Raw genomic sequence first — 22,638 nt, forward strand, 5'->3', positions numbered from 1 at the left:
CATCTGTCATCAGTGCCACGTATTAGTGCCATCTGTCATCAGTGCCATGTGTCAGTGCCATCTGTCATCAGTGTCATCAGTGCCATGTATTAGTGCCATCTGTCATCATTGCCACGTATTAGCGCCATCTGTCATCACTGCCACGTATTAATGCCATCTGTCATCAGTGTCACGTGTCATCAGTGCCACGTATCAGTGCCATCTGTCATCAGTGCCATCTGTCATCAGTGCCACATATTAGTGTCATCTGTCATCAGTGTCACATGTCATCAGTGCCACGTATTAGTGCCATCTGTCATCAGTGCCACGTATTAGTGCCATCTGTCATCAGTGCCACGTATTAGTGCCATCTGTCATCAGTGCCACATCAGTGTCAGTGCCACGTATCAGTGCCATCTGTCATCAGTGCCACGTATCAGTGCCATCTGTCATCAGTACCACCTATCAGTGCCATCTGTCGTCAGTGTCACGTGTCATAGTCCTGGTGCTACAGGGCCTTCAAAAGTGTAATAGGTAGTCAACAAGTTAGATGTGTAATTTATGCTCCTATAACACTTGATGGCGCTCCCTGCATGTTGGGCCTCTATGTGGCCAGGCTGTGAAAAAGTCCCACACATGTGGTATCGTAATACTCAGGAGGAGTAGCAGAATGTATTTTGGGGTGTCATTTGTGGTATACACATGCCATGTGAGAGAAATAACCTATTACAATGACAATTTTGTGTGTGGGGGGGGGAAATCTTCATTTTGCAAAGAATTGTGGGAAAAAATGACAACATCAAAAACCTCACCATGCCTCTTACTAAATACCTTGGATTGTCTACTTTCAAAAAAAAGGGGTCATTTGGGGGGTGTTTGTACTTTCCTGACTTGTTCGGGTCGCAAGAAATGAGTACATCAGATGTGATCAATTTTTTATGATTTGCACAATAACCATAACTTGAAAAAAAGTGTCCCCACTGCCATCTGTCCCTGCCATCTGTCCCCACTGTCATGTCCCTGCCATCTATCCCCAGTGCCATCTGTCCCCACTGTCATGTCACTGCCATCTATCCCCAGTGCCATCTGTCCCCACTGTCATGTCCCTGCCATCTGTCCCCAGTGCCATCTGTCCCCACTGCCATCTGTCATCAGTGCCACATAATGTCATCTGTCATCAGTGCCATCTGTCATCAGTGCCACATAGTGTCATCTGTCATCAGTGCCACCTGTCAGTGTCACGTGCCATCTGTCATCAGTGCCACGTATCAGTACCACCTGTCATCAGTGCCACGTATCAGTGCCATCTGTCATCAGTGTCATCAGTGCCACGTATTAATGCCATCTGTCATCAGTGCCATGTATTAGTGCCATCTGTCATCAGTTCCACGTATTAGTGGCATCTGTCATCAGTGCCACTTATCAGTGCCACCTGTCATTAGTGCCACCTGTCATCAGTGCCACGTTTCAGTGCCACATATTAGTGCCAACTGTCATCAGTGTCACGTATTAGTGCCATCTGTCATCAGTGCCACGTATTAGTGCCATTTGTCATCAGTGCCACATCAGTGCCATCTGTCATCAGTGCCACCTATCACTGCCATCTGTCATCAGTGCCACGTATCAGTGCCATGTGTCATCAGTGCCACGTCAGTGTCATGTGTCATTGTCCTGGTGCTCCAGGGCCTTCAAAAGTGTAAAAAGTAGTCAACAAGTTAGATGTGTAATTTATGCTCCTATAACACCTGATGGCTCTCCCTGCATGTTGGGCCTCTCTATGTGGTATCGTAATACTCAGGAGGAGTAGCAGAATGTATTTTGGGGTGTCATTTGTGGTATACACATGCCATGTGAGAGAAATACCCTATTACAATGACAATTTTGTGGGAAAAAAATCTTCATTTTGCAAAGAATTGTGGGAAAAAATGACAACATCCAAAACCTCACCATGCCTCTTACTAAATACCTTGGATTGTCTACTTTCAAAAAAAGGGGTCATTTGGGGGGTGTTTGTACTTTCCTGACTTGTTCGGGTCGCAAGAAATGAGATAGGCCGTCAGTACATCAGGTGTGATCAATTTTTTATGATTTGCATGATAACTTGTAGACTCTCTAACTTTCACACAGACTAAATAATATCCACTAATTTGGGTTATTTTTATCAAAGATATGTAGCATTATAAATGGTGGCCACAATTTATGAAGAAAAATTACTTATTTGCAAAATTTTATCACAGAAACAAAGAAAAATTTGTTTTTATTTCAAAATTTTTGGTCTTTTTTCATTTATAGCGCAAAAAATAAAAAACCCAGAGGTGATCAAATACCACCAAAAGAAAGATCTATTTGTGTGAAAAAAAGAACAAAAAATTCATTTGGGTACAGTATTACGTGACTGAGTAATTGTCATTCAAAATGTGAGAGCGCTGAAAGCTGAAAATTGGTCTGGGCAGGAGGGGGGTTTAAGTGCCCAGTAGGCAAGTGGTTAATGAGACTCTGCTTTAGTTTTCTCTGTTTTTTTTTTCTTGTATTCACTTTTGAGTTTTGATCTCATTTGTCATTTTAGCGCTGCATCTATTGTGTTTTTATTTATGTTTTGAGTTTGATACAGGACTTTCAGGTGCTGGCAGCTCTTTTCAATATTATTTATCACTAGGGATGAGCCGAACACCCCCCGGTTCGGTTCGCACCAGAACCCGCGAACGGACCGAAAGTTCGCACGAACGTTAGAACCCCATTGACGTCTATGGGACTCGAACGTTCGAAATCAAAAGTGCTCATTTTAAAGGCTAATTTGCATGGTATTGTCCTAAAAAGGGTTTGGGGACCCGGGTCCTACCCCAGGGGACATGTATCAATGCAAAAAAAACTTTTAAAAACGGCCGTTTTTTCGGGAGCAGTGATTTTAATGATGCTTAAAGTAAAAAAAAAAAAAAGTGAAATATTCCTTTAAATATCGTACCTGGGGGGTGTCTATAGTATGCCTGTAAAGTGACGCGTGTTTCCCATGTTTAGAACAGTCCCTGCACCAAATGTCATTTTTAAAGGAAAAAATCTCATTTAAAACTGCTTGCGGGTTTAATGTCATGTCGGGTCATGGCAATATGGATGAAAATCAGTGAGACAAATGGCATGGGTACCCCCCAGTCCATTACCAGGCCCTTTGGGTCTTGTATAGATATTAAGGGGAACCCCGCACCCAAATTAAAATAAGGAAAGGTGTGGGGCCACCAGGCCCTATATACTCTGAACAGCAGTATACAGGCGGTGCAAACAAGACAGGGACTGTAGGTTTGTTGTTAAGTAGAATCTGTTTGTAATTTTGAACATTTTTAACGTGTTTAGCTCCAGCCAAAAAATCTTTTCTAAGCTTTTTGGAAAACATAGGGAAGGGTTATCACCCCTGTGACATTTGTTTTGCTGTCTTTCCTCCTCTTCAGAAGATTTCACCTCACTTTTTTGTCCCAATGAAAAATGTTTTTTGAAAATTTGGGTTTTTTTGTGGAACAAGGATTGGAAAGCATCAGTGGAAAGGAGAAATTGTTTTCCCATATTAACTCTTACAGGAGAGAATTTCCCTTCCTAGGGGTAGATTTCATCTCACTTCCTGTTGTCTCCTTCCGTTTGCAAGTAGGAGTCGTTTGTAAGTTAGATGTTTGAAAGTAGGGTCCTGCCCTATATACTCAGCAGAAATTTGGGCCTTAGGTGTTGCTGTGGCCACAACACTGTAAGCCCTCACAGGGCCCTGCTGTGAAATATTAGATCAAGAATTGTAATTACATGCCCCTGTTGAACAGGAGCTGAAAAATTAGGCCTTAGGCACTGGTGCTGGTGCCACAACACTGCAACCCCTCACAGACACTCTAGTTGGAACGCAGGAACGAGCCCTGCTGCAAAGTATTGCTTCAAAAATTGTAATTACACGCCCCTGTTAGACAGGGGCAGAAAAATTGGGCCTTAGGCACTGGTGCTGGTGCCACAACACTGCAACCCCTCACAGACACTCTAGTTGGAACGCAGGAACGAGCCCTGCTGCAAAGTATTGCATCAAAAATTGTAATTACACGCCCCTGTTAGACAGGGGCAGAAAAATTGGGCCTTAGGCACTGGTGCTGGTGCCACAACACTGCAACCCCTCACAGACACTCTAGTTGGAATGCAGGAACGAGCCCTGCTGCAAAGTATTGCATCAAAAATTGTAATTACATGCCCCTGTTAGACAGGGGCAGAAAAATTGGGCCTTAGGCACTGGTGCTGGTGCCACAACACTGCAACCCCTCACAGACACTCTAGTTGGAACGCAGGAACGAGCCCTGCTGCAAAGTATTGCATCAAAAATTGTAATTACACGCCCGGGCAGAAAAATTGGGCCTTAGGCACTGGTGCTGGTGCCACAACACTGCAACCCCTCACAGACACTCTAGTTGGAATGCAGGAACGAGCCCTGCTGCAAAGTATTACATCAAAAATTGTAATTACACGCCCCTGTTAAACAGGGGCTGAAAAATTGTGCCTTAGGCACTGGTGGTGGCGCCCAGAACCAAAAATGTTCTTACAAGCTATCAGCGTGATGATTGAGGAGGAAGAGGATAATTACTCAGGGATAGTCACTCAGCATCAGCATAGGCAGTCTTTGAAGGGATCTGAGATTTCAAAAAAAATTATTCGGTTACATCAGCATCAGGTGCTTGGTAGCTGGTGGTGATCCAAGACTCATTCATTTTTATGAAGGTCAGCCGATCGACCGAGTCGGTGGACAGACGCACCCTGTGATCGGTTACCACGCCTCCAGCAGCACTGAATGTGCGTTCCGAAAGAACGCTGGATGCAGGACAGGCCAGTAGCTCAATTGCATACTGTGCAAGCTCTGGCCAGTGATCCATCCTCAAGAGGATTTTCGGTGGGAAAGGTGTCCAAGTCTGATCTTGCCCCTAGGTATTCCTGCACCATGTAAAACAGACGCTGGCGATGGTTGCTGGAACCGATCATACCTTGGGGCTGCGGACCAAAAAATTGTCTGAACGCATCGGTCAGATGGCCACCTTCTCCACCGCTCCTTCTTTGACTGACCGAAGCCTCAGCAACACGTTGTCCAGAAACAGGAGTTTGTAACCTCCCAGTCTCTGGGAACGCGTTGCACAGACCTTTCTGCAAGGCCTCCCGAAGATGTTTCATCCTCTGCTCCCTCTGCGATGGCAAGATAAGGTCCGCAACCTTACCCTTGTAACGTGGATCAAGGAGGGTTGCCAGCCAGTATTGGTCCTTCTCCTTGATACCACGAATACGAGGATCCTTACGCAGGCTTTGCAGGATCAGGGAGGCCATGCAGCGTAGGTTTGCTGAGGCATTCGGTCCGGAGTCCTCTGGGTCACTAAGAACGACATGGTCCGCAGCCACCTCCTCCCAGCCACGTACAAGTCCATGTGTTTCTTGGGACTGATCCCTTAAAGACTGCTGCTGATGCTGAGTGCCAGGCTCCACCTCCATACTGACACAATCTTCCTCCTCCTCCTCTTCCTCCTCGTCCTCTTCCTGTGTGATCGGCGGGCACGCAGGAACACTGTCTGGATAAAGGGGGCCTTGAGAGCTAAGGAAGTCCTCCTCTTCCTGCCTCTGTTCTGCCTCAAGTGCCCTGTCCATTATTCCACGCAGCGTGTGCTCCAACAGGTGGACAAGGGGGACAGTGTCACTGATGCATGCACTGTCACTGCTCACCATCCTCGTGGCCTCCTCGAATGGTGACAGGACAGTGCATGCATCCCTGATCATGGCCCACTGGCGTGGGGAAAAAAAACCAAGCTCCCCTGACCCTGTCCTGGTGCCATAGTCGCACAGGTACTCATTGATGGCCCTCTGCTGCGTGTGCAGCCGCTGCAGCATGGCCAACGTTGAGTTCCACCTGGTGGGCATGTCACAGATTAGGCGGTTCTTGGGCAGGTTAAACTCCTTTTGGAGGTCCGTCAGCCGAGCACTGGCATTATATGACCGGCGGAAATGCACACAGACTTTCCTGGCCTGCCTCAGGACATCCTGTAAGCCCGGGTACCTGCCCAAGAACCGCTGCACCACCAAGTTAAGGACGTGAGCCAAACAGGGCACATGGGTCATTTGTCCCTGTCGGAGGGCAGAGAGGAGGTTGGTGCCATTGTCGCAAACCACCATTCCTGCCTTAAGTTGGCGTGGCGTCAACCACCTCTGAACCTGCCCCTGCAGAGCTGACAGAACCTCTGCCCCAGTGTGGCTCCTGTCCCCCAAGCACACCAGCTCAAGCACCGCATGGCATCTTTTGGCCTGCGTACTTGCGTAGCCCCTTGAATGCCTACGGAGCACCGCTGGTTCCGAGGAAGAGGCCATGGAGGAAGAAGAAGAGGAGGGGGTGGAGGAGAGAGGTGTGTCACAATCAGCATTTTGGAGGCGTGGTGGCGGAACAACCTCCAACACTACTGCACCTTGTCCTGCATCCTTCCCAGCTGCCAGCAGAGTCACCCAATGCGCCGTGAAACTTAGGTAACGTCCCTGTCCATGCCTGCTGGACCATGAGTCAGCGGTAATATGCACCTTACCGCTGACCGCCCTGTCCAGCGAGGCATGGACATTGCCTTCCACATGCCGGTAGAGAGCCGGAATCGCCTTCCGTGAGAAAAAGTGGCGTTTGGGTACCTGCCACTGAGGAACCGCACATTCCACAAACTCACGGAAGGGGGCAGAGTCTACCAACTGAAAAGGCAGCAGTTGAAGTGCTAGCAATTTTGCCAAGCTAGCATTCAACCGCTGGGCATGTGGATGGCTGGGAGCAAACTTCTTTCGGCGGTGCAGCAGCTGGGGCAGGGAAATTTGCCTGGTACAATCTGACGTCGGTGTACCAAAAGCAGATTGCCCACAAGTACTTGGCTGTGACACACCTAATTCTACACCTTCATTCCTCTCACTGCAGGTCTCAGAGAGGACTGAAGGTCTAGTGGGGTTGGAAATCTCAGCTGATGAGGAGCAAGGAGAGATCCTCTTTGTTCTTTGGTGTGGGTCTTTTAGATACGCTTGCCAACGAACTGCATGGCAGGTCAACATATGTCTGGTCAAGCATGTGGTACCCAAGCGGGAGATGTTTTGGCCACGCGAGATACGCTTGAGACATATGTTGCAAATAGCAGCAGTGCGATCTGATGCACTCGTCTCAAAAAAGGCCCACACCAAAGAACTTTTTGAATAACGCGCAGAGACTGCAGCGCCCTGCACATGTGGAGCTTTGGGGTGTGATGCAGTCAATGTGCTGCCCTTAGGCTGGCCCCTGGAGGGCATCCTGCCTCGTTGGTGATGTGCCGCCGCCTCCTCCTCCTTCTCCTCCTCTCTCCTATCAGGCACCCACGTTGAGTCAGTGACCTCATCATCCCCTCCCTCCTCATCACTGGAGCAAACCTGGCAGTATGCTGCAGCAGGGGGAGCATGACTGCCAGATTGCTGTCCTTCTTGGGCACCCCCTCTGTCCGTGCTCATGTTACTGCCTTCATCGAGCTCAGTATCGTCATCAGAGCCTTCCAAACGCTGGGCATCCTCCTGGAGCATGTACCCAACACTGTGGTCAAACAGTTTGAGGGAATCCTCATGAGGACATGGTGGAGCTAGGGAAGGAGTCACTGATGACATTGAGCTGAGGGAAGAGGCCGCTGCTTTGCCAGACAAAGCACCCTGGGCATGGGTGAGAGAGGATGAGGAGGATGAGGACGGCTTGGTCATCCACTCGACCAAGTCTTCCGCATGTTGCGGCTCAACACGGCCAGCTGCCGAAAAAAAGGCCAAGCGTGTCCCATGGCCACGTGCTGATGAGGATGCACCGTCTCCACGACCAGCACTAGACACAGAGCCTGCTTGCCCTCTCTTATTGGCTTGTGACTGTCTGCCTCTCCTTCTTGGCCTTCCAGACATACTAATGGCCTGTAGCTGCACTAAGCTGGGATAGAACACCTGTAATTTTCTTCAAGTAGCTTTATATACTGTAACCAGACAAGCCTGCCTGTCAGTAGGAAGATAACAGGAACGGATCTAGCTGAACACTGTGAGCAGGACGCACTGTACTAAATGTAAATAGTCTAGCTGCCTGACCGTGGTACTAATAGGATCAAATAGAACACCTGTAATTTTCTTCAGGTAGCTTTATATACTGTAACCAGACAAGCCTGCCTGTCAGTAGGAAGATAACAGGAACGGATCTAGCTGTACACTGTGAGCAGGACGCACTGTACTAAATGTAAATAGTCTAGCTGCCTGACCGTGGTACTAATAGGATCAAATAGAACACCTGTAATTTTCTTCAAGTAGCTTTATATACTGTAACCAGACAAGCCTGCCTGTCAGTAGGAAGATAACAGGAACGGATCTAGCTGAACACTGTGAGCAGGACGCACTGTACTAAATGTAAATAGTCTAGCTGCCTGACCGTGGTACTAATAGGATCAAATAGAACACCTGTAATTTTCTTCAGGTAGCTTTATATACTGTAACCAGACAAGCCTGCCTGTCAGTAGGAAGATAACAGGAACGGATCTAGCTGTACACTGTGAGCAGGACGCACTGTACTAAATGTAAATAGTCTAGCTGCCTGACCGTGGTACTAATAGGATCAAATAGAACACCTGTAATTTTCTTAGCTTTATATACTGTAACCAGACAAGCCTGCCTGTCAGTAGGAAGATAACAGGAACGGATCTAGCTGAACACTGTGAGCAGGACGCACTGTACTAAATGTAAATAGTCTAGCTGCCTGACCGTGGTACTAATAGGATCAAATAGAACACCTGTAATTTTCTTCAGGTAGCTTTATATACTGTAACCAGACAAGCCTGCCTGTCAGTAGGAAGATAACAGGAACGGATCTAGCTGTACACTGTGAGCAGGACGCACTGTACTAAATGTAAATAGTCTAGCTGCCTGACCGTGGTACTAATAGGATCAAATAGAACACCTGTAATTTTCTTCAAGTAGCTTTATATACTGTAACCAGACAAGCCTGCCTGTCAGTAGGAAGATAACAGGAACGGATCTAGCTGAACACTGTGAGCAGGACGCACTGTACTAAATGTAAATAGTCTAGCTGCCTGACTGTGGTACTAATAGGATCAAATAGAACACCTGTAATTTTCTTCAGGTAGCTTTATATACTGTAACCAGACAAGCCTGCCTGTCAGTAGGAATTTAACAGGAACGGATCTAGCTGAACACTGTGAGCAGGACGCACTGCACTAAATGTAAATAGTCTAGAAGATAACAGGAACGGATCTAGCTGAACACTGTGAGCAGGACGCACTGCACTAAATGTAAATAGTCTAGAAGATAACAGGAACGGATCTAGCTGAACACTGTGAGCAGGACGCACTGCACTAAATGTAAATAGTCTAGAAGATAACAGGAACGGATCTAGCTGAACACTGTGAGCAGGACGCACTGCACTAAATGTAAATAGTCTAGAAGATAACAGGAACGGATCTAGCTGAACACTGTGAGCAGGACGCACTGCACTAAATGTAAATAGCAGGAACGGATCTAGCTGAACACTGTGAGCAGGAGGCACTGCACTAAATGTAAATAGTCTAGAAGATAACAGGAACGGATCTAGCTGAACACTGTGAGCAGGATGCACTGCACTAAATGTAAATAGTCTAGAAGATAACAGGAACGGATCTAGCTGAACACTGTGAGCAGGACGCACTGCACTAAATGTAAATAGCAGGAACGGATCTAGCTGAACACTGTGAGCAGGACGCACTGCACTAAATGTAAATAGTCTAGAAGATAACAGGAACGGATCTAGCTGAACACTGTGAGCAGGACGCACTGCACTAAATGTAAATAGCAGGAACGGCTCTAGCTGAACACTGTGAGCAGGACGCACTGCACTAAATGTAAATAGCAGGAACGGATCTAGCTGAACACTGTGAGCAGGACGCACTGCACTAAATGTAAATAGCAGGAACGGATCTAGCTGAACACTGTGAGCAGGACGCACTGCACTAAATGTAAATAGCAGGAACGGATCTAGCTGAACACTGTGAGCAGGACGCACTGCACTAAATGTAAATAGCAGGAACGGATCTAGCTGAACACTGTGAGCAGGACGCACTGCACTAAATGTAAATAGCAGGAACGGATCTAGCTGAACACTGTGAGCAGGACGCACTGCACTAAATGTAAATAGCAGGAACGGATCTAGCTGAACACTGTGAGCAGGACGCACTGCACTAAATGTAAATTGCAGGAACGGATCTAGCTGAACACTGTGAGCAGGACGCACTGCACTAAATGTAAATAGTCTAGAAGATAACAGGAATGGATCTAGCTGAACACTGTGAGCAGGACGCACTGCACTAAATTTAAATAGCAGGAACGGATCTAGCTGAACACTGTGAGCAGGACGCACTGCATTAAATGTAAATAGTCTAGATAGAAGATAACAGGAACGGATCTAGCTAAACTGAATACAGTGTATATATATATATATGCAACACCTGGGATGCATATATATACACAATACACTGTAAGTGCAGCTAACTGACTGACTGTTCTGCCTAATCTATCTAACTCAAATCAAATGACACTGTCTCTCTCTCTCTCTATCTCTCAGCACACCGGAACACACACTACACAGGGCCGCCGTGCAGGCGGCCTTATATAGTGTGGGGTGTGTACTAAATCCCCTGAGCCATAATTGGCCAAAGCCACCCTGGCTTTGGCCAATTACAGCTCTCTCTACTGACGGCGCTGTGATTGGCCAAGCATGCGGGTCATAGTGCATGCTTGGCCAATCATCAGCCAGCAATGCACTGCGATGCCGCAGTGAATTATGGGCCGTGACGCGCCACACGAATTTAGCGCGAACGGCCCATAACGTTCGCAATTCGGCGAACGATCGAACAGCCGATGTTCGAGTCGAACATGGGTTCGACTCGAACACGAAGCTCATCCCTATTTATCACTCACTTACACATTTTTTCTAGCGCAGCTCCAGCCTTCGGGCTTTTGTTTCTTATCGCTTTAAGATAGTTTGTTGGGACCAAGCTGGTCCAAATGAACTATTTCCTTCTGAATACATGCAATACATGTATAACCAATATTTAGCATCAGCTACAATCAGTATACAGTTGTGTTCCGGCAGTGGTATGGTAAATTTCTTTCCTGGCAACAAAATCAGACCACTCTGAAAACTGAGGAAACCCACCCAAAACACTGAAAGAGCATACCAAATCTATGTATACAGAGTCCTTGTGGGAACTCAGCCAGGACCCTAGGACAGAGCCCAGTCCACAGTGCTATCTGCTCCACATAAATGATGGATTGTCTGATCTGGGTACATATAACAGATATATTTGTTTAGTTGTATAATCCATACCTTTAAAATTGTACACTTTCCCACACTGCACAAAAACACACAGCCCTCCTGCAGACATGGGGTGGAGCCATAAATTCTTAAAGCGGATTTCCACCAACTTTTGAGAGGTGGTCTTAAACGAAAGACCACCTCTCCACCCCTTGTTTTTGGATCCACGATTTCATAGTTGGATTCAGTGTGAACTAGGGCGTAGAAGTCATTTTGGTCTGGCAATGTTTTCTTGCTGCTATTTTAGTTTTCTAAGAATTTTTTGATTTACAATGTTAGTACATGCACACAAGGACAACTTCTCTATACCAGTATTGAATTTCTTCATCGTTGGTCCGCTGATTAGACACAACCTATAAAAAGACATACAATTGAAATAAAGAAGTAAATGTAGATATTTGACTGGGTCAATACTGGATGTGGCTGAATGAGAAAGAGGAAGTGGAAACTTCCAAGAAATTTCACAACAGAATGTAGAAATTCCACAGCCATCACTTTGTTTTAATTTAAAAGTGACAGTGTGACATAAAATATTGCAACGATCGCCATTTTATTCTCTAGGGTCTCTGCTACAAAGTGATTAAGTGGTTAAACTGACCTAGTTTGCAGACCAAAGTTCATCCCTTTGATCCAAAAGCGCTGAGCTTTTTTATCTCAGCGCTGTTGTGATAAACTTTGCCGGCTGCCTTTTGTTTTTGTTTTTTTGACATCTCTGAGCAGAGAACGGCTCTGCACTTTTTACATGAATTGTGGAAATGCCGGATTGAGATCGCGAGGGGGGTTGAATCGAGATCACGCTTTTTTTAACAATTAATCATGCAGCTCTAGTTTAACAAATTTTTTTTTTGTAGAATTTTTAAGGGGGCATAACAGGGGGTGTGTCCTATGCCTACATGCTTTTGATAATGGGTGTTCCTCGTTCCCATCTCAAAAAGTTGTGAAGTATAATGCCCCGTACACACAGTCGGATTTTCCGATGGAAAATGTCCGATCGGAGCGTGTTGTCGGAAATTCCGACCGTGTGTGGGCTCCATCGGACATTTTCCATCGGATTTTCTGACACACAAAGTTGGAGAGCAGGAGATAAAATTTTCCGACAACAAAATCCGATCGCGTCAATTCCGACCGTGTGTGGCCTGTTCCGACGCACAAAGTGCCACGCATGCTCAGAAGAAATTCCAAGACGGAACAGCTCGTTCTGGTAAACTTAGCATTCGCAATGGATACAGCACTTTCGTCACGCTGCAATGTTAAAAATGGTTTAATACAGCGCACTCTCTTCTTCTTTATAACGTGACAAGAATTAAGTAGTTTTGCTGCTCATATTCACACACGCTTCTCACAAAGTTTTATTTTTGTTTTTTTATTGGGATTCCCTAAATATATTGTTAATAGTTGTCACATCTGACAGAATTTTTTTTTTTTATTTAATTTTTTGGGGGATTTTAAGCCTTTTTTTTTTTTTTTTAATGTTTAAATTTTTTCAAAGGCTGATCTTTGTTCAATGTTATTTTTATTTTTACTCCAGAATATTTTTGTGTGTGTTTTGTGTGTCAAGTTACCCCAACACCATTGATATCTTTTATTATTTAATCTCAAGGAGATTGTTTGGTGTTGGTGTCCCTTGTTCATTTCACATTGTATATTTGAAATGTACCTGAATCCTCACAAACCAACTGTCCTTTTTGAAGTAAAACACATAGGAGAGTATAATTCAAAACAAAAATCCTTTATTAAGGGCTCAGAACCAAACAAAGAGGAAGGCAACACTGGATCAACAGGAGAAATTAGCGAAGCCTGGGACCCCCACGGCAGACATCAATTCTTGAACATCAAAATTGGTGGCCTGAGGAGTCCATATGTAAGGGAGGGCAGTCTGGTCCAGAATTCGCAGAGATCCGGATAGCAGCAGATGACATGTGTGTCCCCAGGCTGTGGTACCACAAGAGGCTGCATTTTTTGGCCGACCAGACTGGATCCAGGGTCCTCACTTTCTGGTCTTCCTTTCACGCTTCATTCCGGGCTGTGGCTGTGCAGTTGGAGATGTGGCAGGAGGAGGAGTAGGACCTGGAGCAGGAATGGGAGGACCTGGAGGAGAAGGAGGAGGAGGAGGAGGACCTGCAGGAGGAGGAGGAGGACCATCGCAAAGGTGTGTCTGAGCTGTCATTTGGCCCCTCATACCTTTGTTAAGAGCCTCCAATATGAGCGCCTCACACAAGACTTGTTGGCCCTCCTCCATCCTCTGCATTTTATATGCAATGACGGCAGCAATGTCCTCCTCCACGGTCTGTCGTGCTCCCAGGACCTCTGTAGCCCTCCAAAAGAGTCCTCCGGTAGCCTCCTCTAGGGCACTCCTCCTACTGCCACTTTCTCTTTCCGGGGGGGTGGAGGGACCTGCAGATCAGCCAGCCGGCTCGGCCCGGCCACCTCCTGGCTGAGACTTCCCTGTGTATGAAAAAGGGACATGGTTGTAATGCTTTGCTTCATCAATCACAATCCTAAATTAGTACTCCAAACTAACATCTAGTTAACATCATTGATTGGACAAGCAGAAATATTTAGAGGAATGCTATACCTGGCTCAATCTGGGCTCCTCCACATGTTGCCTGGAAGGCCCAGGTTGGGCGTCAGAAGCCTCAGCCGGGGGTGAAGGAAGCGTGGAAGGAAGACTGGAGAGGGATGGCCTGGGTTCAGTCTGGCCTGCCAGAAAATGCAGCCTGTCGTAGTACAACATCCTGGGGACATAGATGTCATCTGCTGCTCCGGATCTCTGTGAATCCAGGACTTTCTTGCGCTCCCTTAGATATGTGCTCCTCAGGCCACCAATTAAGATCTTTAAATAGGTGATGTCTGCCATGGGGATCACCTGCTTCACAATTTCACACAATTGCACCAGTGCTGCCTTCCTCTTTGCTTGGTTCTTGTAATGGGGGTGTTTAATCTCCCACAGACATGGCAGCTCCCTTAAGATATCTATGAATACTGACATGAAGTCATTGTCTTTCACTAAGATATCCATGTTCACTGCAAGACACAACACAAGACAAAGCCTAATGTCAGACAAAACTCTCCTAATCTTGTTACAATATAGGCTTCAATGTAGAAGCAGTATAGGCACAAGTTTGTCTCTTACCTTCGTTCTTACAATCGGCGCGTCCAATGCTCCTTCCTCCGCTCACAGATCGTACGTAATACGCACGCGTGTTACGCTTTATACACACTGCGCATGCGTGTAACTCCGCCCGCCCCTGACGTTCTTTCTAGTCTATTCCCCGCCCCTTTTCGTTCGGCGCAGTGGGGGAAGAGCACATGGCGGAGTCACAGCAGGTGCGTTCTAATTGCAGAAACGAGGAGGAGGAAAGCCCGGATCTGGACACGTCCCGATCCAGAAGGAGACGTTTTAAGGCCACAAATATGTCCTTTGGGGAGATGTTGGAGATGGTCGATATCATGAAGAAGTCCGACTATGACGGAAAGTATGGGCCTTACCCCAACCCCAATATCAGAAAGGCCAAGATCATGGCGAAAGTGATCAAAAGTCTGCAGAAGAATTTCGGGGTACGACGATCGAAAGATCAGCTCAGGAAGCGGTGGTCGGACCTGAAATTGAGAGAGCCCGAGCAGTATCGAAAGATCCGGAGAGTGCTGCAAAAAAGTAAGTAGTTGTGCTGTGTTCCTATTCTTCTGTCTTTATTGCGTTCGTGCTGCTCCGTATGCTTTTCTTAATTGTACAGTTTAAAAGGGCAACTTTAATGTTCATGGGCACATTATTCGTTCGTATCAAACATTTTTCTTTCGGCCTCTAAAACACCATTGTTTAGGCCATATGCATTTTCCCACATTTTTTTTGGGCCTACTTGGATGCCAAATAGTTGTTTGTGTAGATGGGTTTGTTACTAGAATGAAATGCCAACTAGATTGTGTGTAAGGAGAGGACACTGAGCAGCTGTTTTCACATCTGGACACTGGAGCACTAGTGTGGGACACAAGAACACCATTTTTATTAGGGGGCCACACAGGTGCTCCAGTGTATACTATAGGGAGGGGGGGGGGCTACATCTGTGAAGCTTGTACTAAACAGGTAAAGTATTGCAGCTTGACAAAGGCCAATAAAAAAAATACATCTTGGAACTCGGCTAAAATAGACAATTGTACCCCACTTCCAAGCAATGTTTCCTATTTCTAGTTCTGCCATCAAATATCTGTGTGCTAATTATACCATTTTTGTTTTACATAGGGGAGAAAAGACTCGGAGGACACCCCTCATCCGAGGAGACCATAGACCCTCCACCTCTGGAAGAAGGGGAACTAACACCAACCCAAGAAGAGCAGGAGGAAGAAGAAGATGTGGTGGAGATTGGCACCACAACAGGTGAGTGTCTGCGACCACAGGCTCAGGTAAAAGAGATGGATGGTGGCAGATTTTTGAGACCTGTTTTTGTTTTCTTTCTCTCTTTTTAGGTGATCGTGATGTTGTGGACCCAGAACGTTTCACATCAGAAAGTGCCCAGATCCTGATCGGGGAGATCATGGGGTGTAATGTCAAACTGCAAAACATACAGCAAAAAATCAATGATGTTATTAAAAAAAAAAAATAACATCATTGATGTTTTGGGGCGAATTTAAAACCCCACAAAATCACTTTTTGGATTGTGGTCCAATCTTTTAAATATTTTTGCAATGTTTTGAAAAGCCAAATTTGGAGGATGCACACAGTGTGCCAACATGTGCTATCTGCCATCACGGGAGATCAATGGACGCGTTTTGGGGGTGCAACCCCTTCCTCAATTATAAAGTAGCGTTGAGGAAGGGCTTGCTCCCCCAAAACACGTCCCTTGATCCCCCCTGATGGCAGATAGCACATGTTGACATTCATAAATTGGTGTGCATCTTCCAAATTTGGCTTTTCCACGGGTGATTTCCCCCCATCTGAACGCTATATCAAACCCAGTTCCTAAATACTGATGTCTGATATAGCCTTCAGGTTTTACTTAATGTGAACTTTGTAAGTTCAAGTTTTTTGGCTTTCTTGTTGGTTTTACACAGGCCTGTTTTATCTGAAATGGACATTTCGACTTTTGATAATGCTACTGCAAAAATTGTTATACAACAAACATGTTGGTTTGTTTTAAAAACCTTTGGTAAATGCACATGTGATTGTGCAGGTATAAAAAAGTTGCTTACTCAAGAATGTGTGGATTATTGTCTCAACACTACAATACAACACTTTTGGGGTGATGTAATTGCTGTTTGCTGCAAAAATGGGTGTTATTTCCTAAGGGCAAATCCTCTTTGCACTACAAGTGCAGTTTCAGTGCAGTTGCAAGTGCACTTGTAGTGAAATGTGTTTTTGCATTTAGGAAATAACAGCCAACAGTGCTTTGTATAAGGTTACACAATCACGACATTTTCTGGACTCAACACATTTCTGTCAGGGTCAGCTAAAACAAACACAAGCAGTAAATGTCCACCAAGAATTTCTTTTTTTTTTTATTATAAAAAGGCTTCACAGATTGTCTGGCATATTGATAGCCCCCCTACCCGCAAAGAACTCCAGGTAGCGTAACCGGTCATCACGGGCACTCAGGGAGGGCAAGCCAGGACGGCCACTTTCAAGCGCCGTCAGTGTGGTTTGATGTAGGATTCCGGCCTCAGGCCCAACTGAGCCAGCATAGTTGGCTGAATGTTTCCTTAAAAAGTTATGGAGAACACAGCACACCAGTATAATATGGTTCAGTTTATACTCCGCCATATGGATGGGTGTCAGAAATAGTCGGAACCGGCTGGCCAGGATTCCAAATGTGTTCTCCACCACTCTTCGGGCTCTGGCCAGCCGGTAATTAAAAACCCTCTGTTCCGGGGTGAGGGTCCTCATTGGGAATGGCCGCATCAGGTGGTCCCCCAGTGCAAACGCTTCATCAGCAACGAACACAAATGGGAGTCCTTCAACATTGTCCTCTGGAGCTGGCAAGTCCAAGCTGCCATTCTGGAGACGCCTGGAAAACTCCGTCTGGGCGATGACTCCACCATCGGACATCCGGCCATTCTTCCCCACGTCCACATACAGGAAGTCGTAATTAGCCGACACCACCGCCAACATCACTATACTATTGAACCCCTTGTAATTATAATAGTACGACCCCGAGTTGGGTGGTGGGACGATGTGGACGTGTTTCCCATCAATTGCCCCTCCGCAGTTAGGAAAGTCCCACCGCTGGGCAAAGTGGGAGGCCACAGTCTGCCATTCCTGTGGCGTGGAAGGAAACTGTTGAGGAAAAAACAATAAACATTACTATTTTTTCACAGAAACATGGCAAGCAGATTAGGCACAAACATTATGTGGCAACCTCCAGATAGCATTTAGTAAGGGGAATTTAACAAGGCCAAAGTATAAGGTACACCTATCATATTCCCCCTCCCCCCCTGTCATGGGCCATTTCTAACATTATGGGGGGGGGGTGGACAGGTAACCCTCTTCACTTCATTGAGAGCTGAATGCCTAAATAATGGGTATTACTTGGAACAGCCCCTCCTTAGTTACGCTATTGGCAGACCACTGGACAGGTAAGAAGTGTCATAATACAAAGATATAAATACACATTGTACACATTTGAGGACATTTGGACATTCTGCTATTACCTATCAAGATAATAATAGAATACAAAAACTTGAAACAGTACCATTGGAAAGTATACAGGCAGGCCCTTGCACTACATGCTTTGGGCAATTCATCCATAAATCTAACCAGTAAAGAGGTGGGTATAGTGTGTATGGGTTTGGCAAAGTCAGCAGATAGATGATTGAGGATACATAGAGAATTGGGATCAGCTGACTTAGCAGTTGGGGGAGGGAGGGTTACAAAAGTTATTTGGGGACACCAACAAAAAAAAGCCTCTGGCACTCTACCAGAATTTAAATCAAAAATAACATTTCCAAACATTTTAGGGGGTGTTTGAGGTAAAGCACTACTATAGAGCTGATAAAATACATTGTTAAGTGACTACATGAGGTGAATATAGGCCAGGAGACACCATGCTGGGGAGGTTATTGAAGGGCAAATATGTATGAAGGATCTAAAATAATAATTACATAAAAATCCAGCATGCATGAGAACAAAGCGGACATTCACAGCATATTACAATCATGGTAATTAGGGAATGAGGAAAGAAATACAATATATTAGCAAACATTAAATACAATAAAATGTGATATAAAAGGATAAAAATCTTACCTTCATATACTCCTTCTGCAGGACCTGTATGATGGCAGAACAGGTCTCTGGGATTATGATCCCCAGAGCCTGGGGGGAGATGCCTGTCGAGAACTTCAAGTCCTGCAGGCTTCTCCCTGTCCCCAAATACCACAGGGTAGCGACCAACCTCTACTCCGGAGTGATGGCTTGCCTCATGCAGGTATCCTGCCTGCTGATATAGGGGGTCAGCGAAGCCAACAAACGGTGAAACACAGGGTCCGTCATCCTGAGAAAGTTCCTGAAATCATCAGGATTATTCTCACGGATCTCACGGAGCAAAGGCATATGAGAGAACTGGTCACGCTGAAGCAACCAATTCTTGGTCCATGAACTCCTCCCCACCCTGTTCATGGACTGGACTTGTGTCAAGGTCAGGACCCCAACACCAAGCCCCCGCACAGCACGAACTCTACGAGGAGTACGCATACGAAACATGGCTAGAAAACGGTCGGCTGCTCAGAACGAAGTAACAGAACGCACTGAAGAACAGCAAGGCCTGTGAAGAGCGACCTGAAAACCAGTAACGAACGAACAAGAATACAATGACTACTTAAAGTCACGCGGAACTTGCTTGCACGCACTGAAGAGCAGATACAAACCCACAAGCACATACTGAACGGCAGAAAACGATCTGAAAGCCACGAGTCCGAAAAAGCGCGAATCGTTTCTCACCAAACTTTTACTAACACGAGATTAGCAAAAGGAGCCCAAAGGGTGCCGCGCTTGGTTCTGAACCGGCCTTTTCTAGTCTCGTCGTACGTGGTGTACGTGACCGCGTGGTTGGCGATCGGAAATTCCGACAACTTTGTGCGACCGTGTGTAGACAAAAAAAGTTTGAGCCAACATCCGTCGGAAAAAATCCTAGGATTTTGTTGTCGGAATGTCCGAACAAAGTCCGACCGTGTGTACGCCCTATTAATGTGAGTGTAAACCAGCAGAGGAGAGGGGGGACAAATGGACCCTGGCACAGTTCACTTAAAACAGTCCCAGTCAAAATAAAAATAGTTTTTTCAGGTAAGCTTACCTTTACGTGCAAATTAAATTTATTTCATTATTAGTTTATTTAGCAAAAAAAATGTTTGAAAATAATTTTTAGGCTTGTGAATTTGCACTATATATTCATGTTGTTTATATAGTATGTAAGATTTTTTTGTAACACATACATATATTAATTTTGTGGTATTATCTTGTTGAACTATGTTACAAAACAAAGCTATTTAACCATGTCCGCCACTGTCTGAAACCATATACTTCCCAACTTTCTGAAATGGGAATGAGGGACACCTATTAGCAGAAGTATGTAGGCATAGGACACACCCTCTGCCACACCCCCCTTAGCCCTGGTTCACATTAAAGCTGCTTTGAAATTGCGCTACTTCACTTAAAGTAGAGCAATTTCAAAGTAGCAAGGTCAGCGTGATTTCAGGTGCTACTTGATAGACATCTGTGTGGCTTCATGCACAGATGTCTATTGAAGTCGTGCCTGAAATTGGCAAAAGTAGTGCAGGAACTACTTTTGCAAATCGGTGCGGCACCACAAAATCAGTGTCACACCGATTGGAACAGTGCCATTGCCGCCAATGGGCTGCGACTTGTCATGCGATTTGATCTCTCAAATCGCATGACAAATCGCTCCAATGTGAACCTAGGCTTAGAGAAGAATTGTACAAAAAAAAGATTGGTTAAACCAACAAGTGTTTTGTTTTGTTTTTTACCACTACTATTCCTTTATTTTGGCTTTTGGAATTTACAAATGAAGCAATTAAGAAATTGGATGAAAGGTTTAGCACTGGGAAACACTGATTTTGATAGATAAGTAGTGCATTTTATATACAACTATATAGATCAGACCAAAATGAGGAACAAATGAGACTGAAAGAGGGACAGAGGGACTTTTTCCTGAATCAGGGACAGTCCCTCGAAATCAGGGACAGTTGGGAGCTATCCAAACCAAGACTTGTGTCAAGTGCATCTATCAGGTGTTACAGTGATGGGTCACATAACAACAGGTGATGCCCCACCAGAGCCAGCCAATCAGAGGCTTTATTTCCATCTCACTGAAGATCAGCAAAAATGAAAAACAGTGAAAAATATTTGGTCAATCAGGCAAATCAGGGTGATCTGGATCTTGCGCTGCTTTGTGTGAATCCATTTGTACGATACTAATAATGAAATGTATTGCAGGACAAATAGCTCTTCTTCTAACAGACCCTACTTTTAGGGACAGTCCTTCTTTTGAAGTCATCCTTCCTCTGATTTAATCTGAAGTCTGATATATACATCTGTATAATAAAATGTACTATTTACTTACCAGATTTCAAAACTGCTCTTAATTTCTGACTCTTCCATGTAAAGGACAACATTCTTTATTTTCAAACACCTTCATTAAAAAAAAAGCAGTGGTGAACTAGCCCATGGATTTTAATGGAGTCTGGATGCTGTGGACAATACAACTATTAAACACTATTGTGTATGTTACCAATTTGTGATTTTTTTTTTTATTCACTTATCCTTAGTTTTCTGATGTTGTTTGTTGTAGATGTCTGTAAATCCAGGAACTTTTGATGTAAGGGTGCATCATTGGGGGGGGGGGGGCATAAATGTTGGCTGTAAAAGTGACCTCTTGTTCCTATAGCAGAAAGTCTGGAGGTGTAAAGTTGGTACTGGTGGTTGCCCAGTTTCTGATGAGTTGTTCTGTATTTGCCATGAGAACGCACAGTTGGGGTTTTCAACATTCTGAACGGAGCTATTTATATACATACAGTTCTTCCCTTTTTACGCAATGCTCCTCTTGTTCCACCCCCAGTGATAGGAATTTACCTTTGGCATGCAGAACTGATACTCTGTCCCTTCCATCTTCATCTGATGAGACCAGAGCAGAGCAGAGCATGAGCTAACACTATACTGACCTCACTACATCGGACAAACTGACCCCTCCACACCGCCATCGCCATGGACACAAGACCGCTGCTCAGGACCCCCAGAACTTCTGATTACCAGTCTGTGGGGAAGACTTTGAGAGAAGCAGAGAAGAATTATGTCAAGTAAGTGAGGAATTATAATATTATCTATACATATGTATATATTTCTATCTGTGTATGTATTCCACGCTGCAAAATTTACAAAATTCAAAAAACATGTACATAAGTTTATGCCCCATAGGAGCTTACAGTCTAATATCCTTTTTAACAGTCTAGACACATATTAGGGGATGATATGATTAACTTTTAGTCCACTGGGAATGAATCCAAATAAACACTGGGGAGTAGAGTAAGGGATTCCTCTTGGCAACTAAATCTTCAACCTCAGTACTGCAAGGCAAAAGTGTCATAAAAAAAGCATGTATGGGCTTCATGTGCAGTTCATCTAAAAGCATTTGATATGAGAAAATGCCAACAGACAATGTAGTTTTCCACTATAAATTTGCCAAATGTATCATAAATAAATGTACTTGCATTATGGCATTCTAATAGTTGTGATGCTTGACAGCACAGGAGGACCAAAAAGACAAAACAGTACAATAAATCAATCCTTTGTGAATAAAAAAGGGTATAAATCCATTCAAGTGAGGAGGTTAGAATGACCCTACACCCCAGAGAAGTATACAATTCTACAACTGATGACAAAATCTGACAACCCCACCCTAAAATGTCATTACTAACACCCAGCCAGCAACTCTGCTAAAATCTTTCATCATGTCATTACAACCTCAGGGACAGGGACAATTCTGGGAAACTGTGCTGTTGTAACATTGTTATAAATCTCACAGACCAGTAGAATTTTTTTTCAAGTAAAATAAAATTTTGGAACATTCATTTGTTTTTCTAATAGTTAATGGGATCAAATTGATGATCGGTTTTGACCATAGTGACAAGTAAAATCAAAGGAGAAGAATAGACTTTTTTTTCTAATTAATGAAATTCTGAGAACGGCTGTTGCTGTCCCAGGTAGAGTGCATTTGGTATCATTCCGCCTATGACAGGAGCAGGAGGCAGCGTTATACAGGAAGCATCGGCTTATGCAGCTCTGGAGCAGCTGCTTG

The 22,638-nt window shown here is 44.9% G+C and overlaps 1 protein-coding gene across 1 annotated transcript in view; it reads left to right on the plus strand.

Moving 5' to 3' along the window:
- Positions 1-21,348: 21,348 nt before the first annotated feature.
- Positions 21,349-22,638, plus strand: part of SLC2A6 (solute carrier family 2 member 6) — a 38,716-nt gene continuing 37,426 nt past the window's right edge. Inside the window, exon 1 of the mRNA XM_073599676.1 lies at positions 21,349-21,640. Coding sequence (XP_073455777.1) covers positions 21,549-21,640 — 92 coding nt within the window. The 5' untranslated portion in view covers positions 21,349-21,548. The remainder of the gene's footprint in view (positions 21,641-22,638) is intronic.

Source organism: Aquarana catesbeiana, linkage group LG09, assembly GCF_042186555.1.
Source record: "Aquarana catesbeiana isolate 2022-GZ linkage group LG09, ASM4218655v1, whole genome shotgun sequence".
NCBI classification, from domain to species: domain Eukaryota; kingdom Metazoa; phylum Chordata; class Amphibia; order Anura; family Ranidae; genus Aquarana; species Aquarana catesbeiana.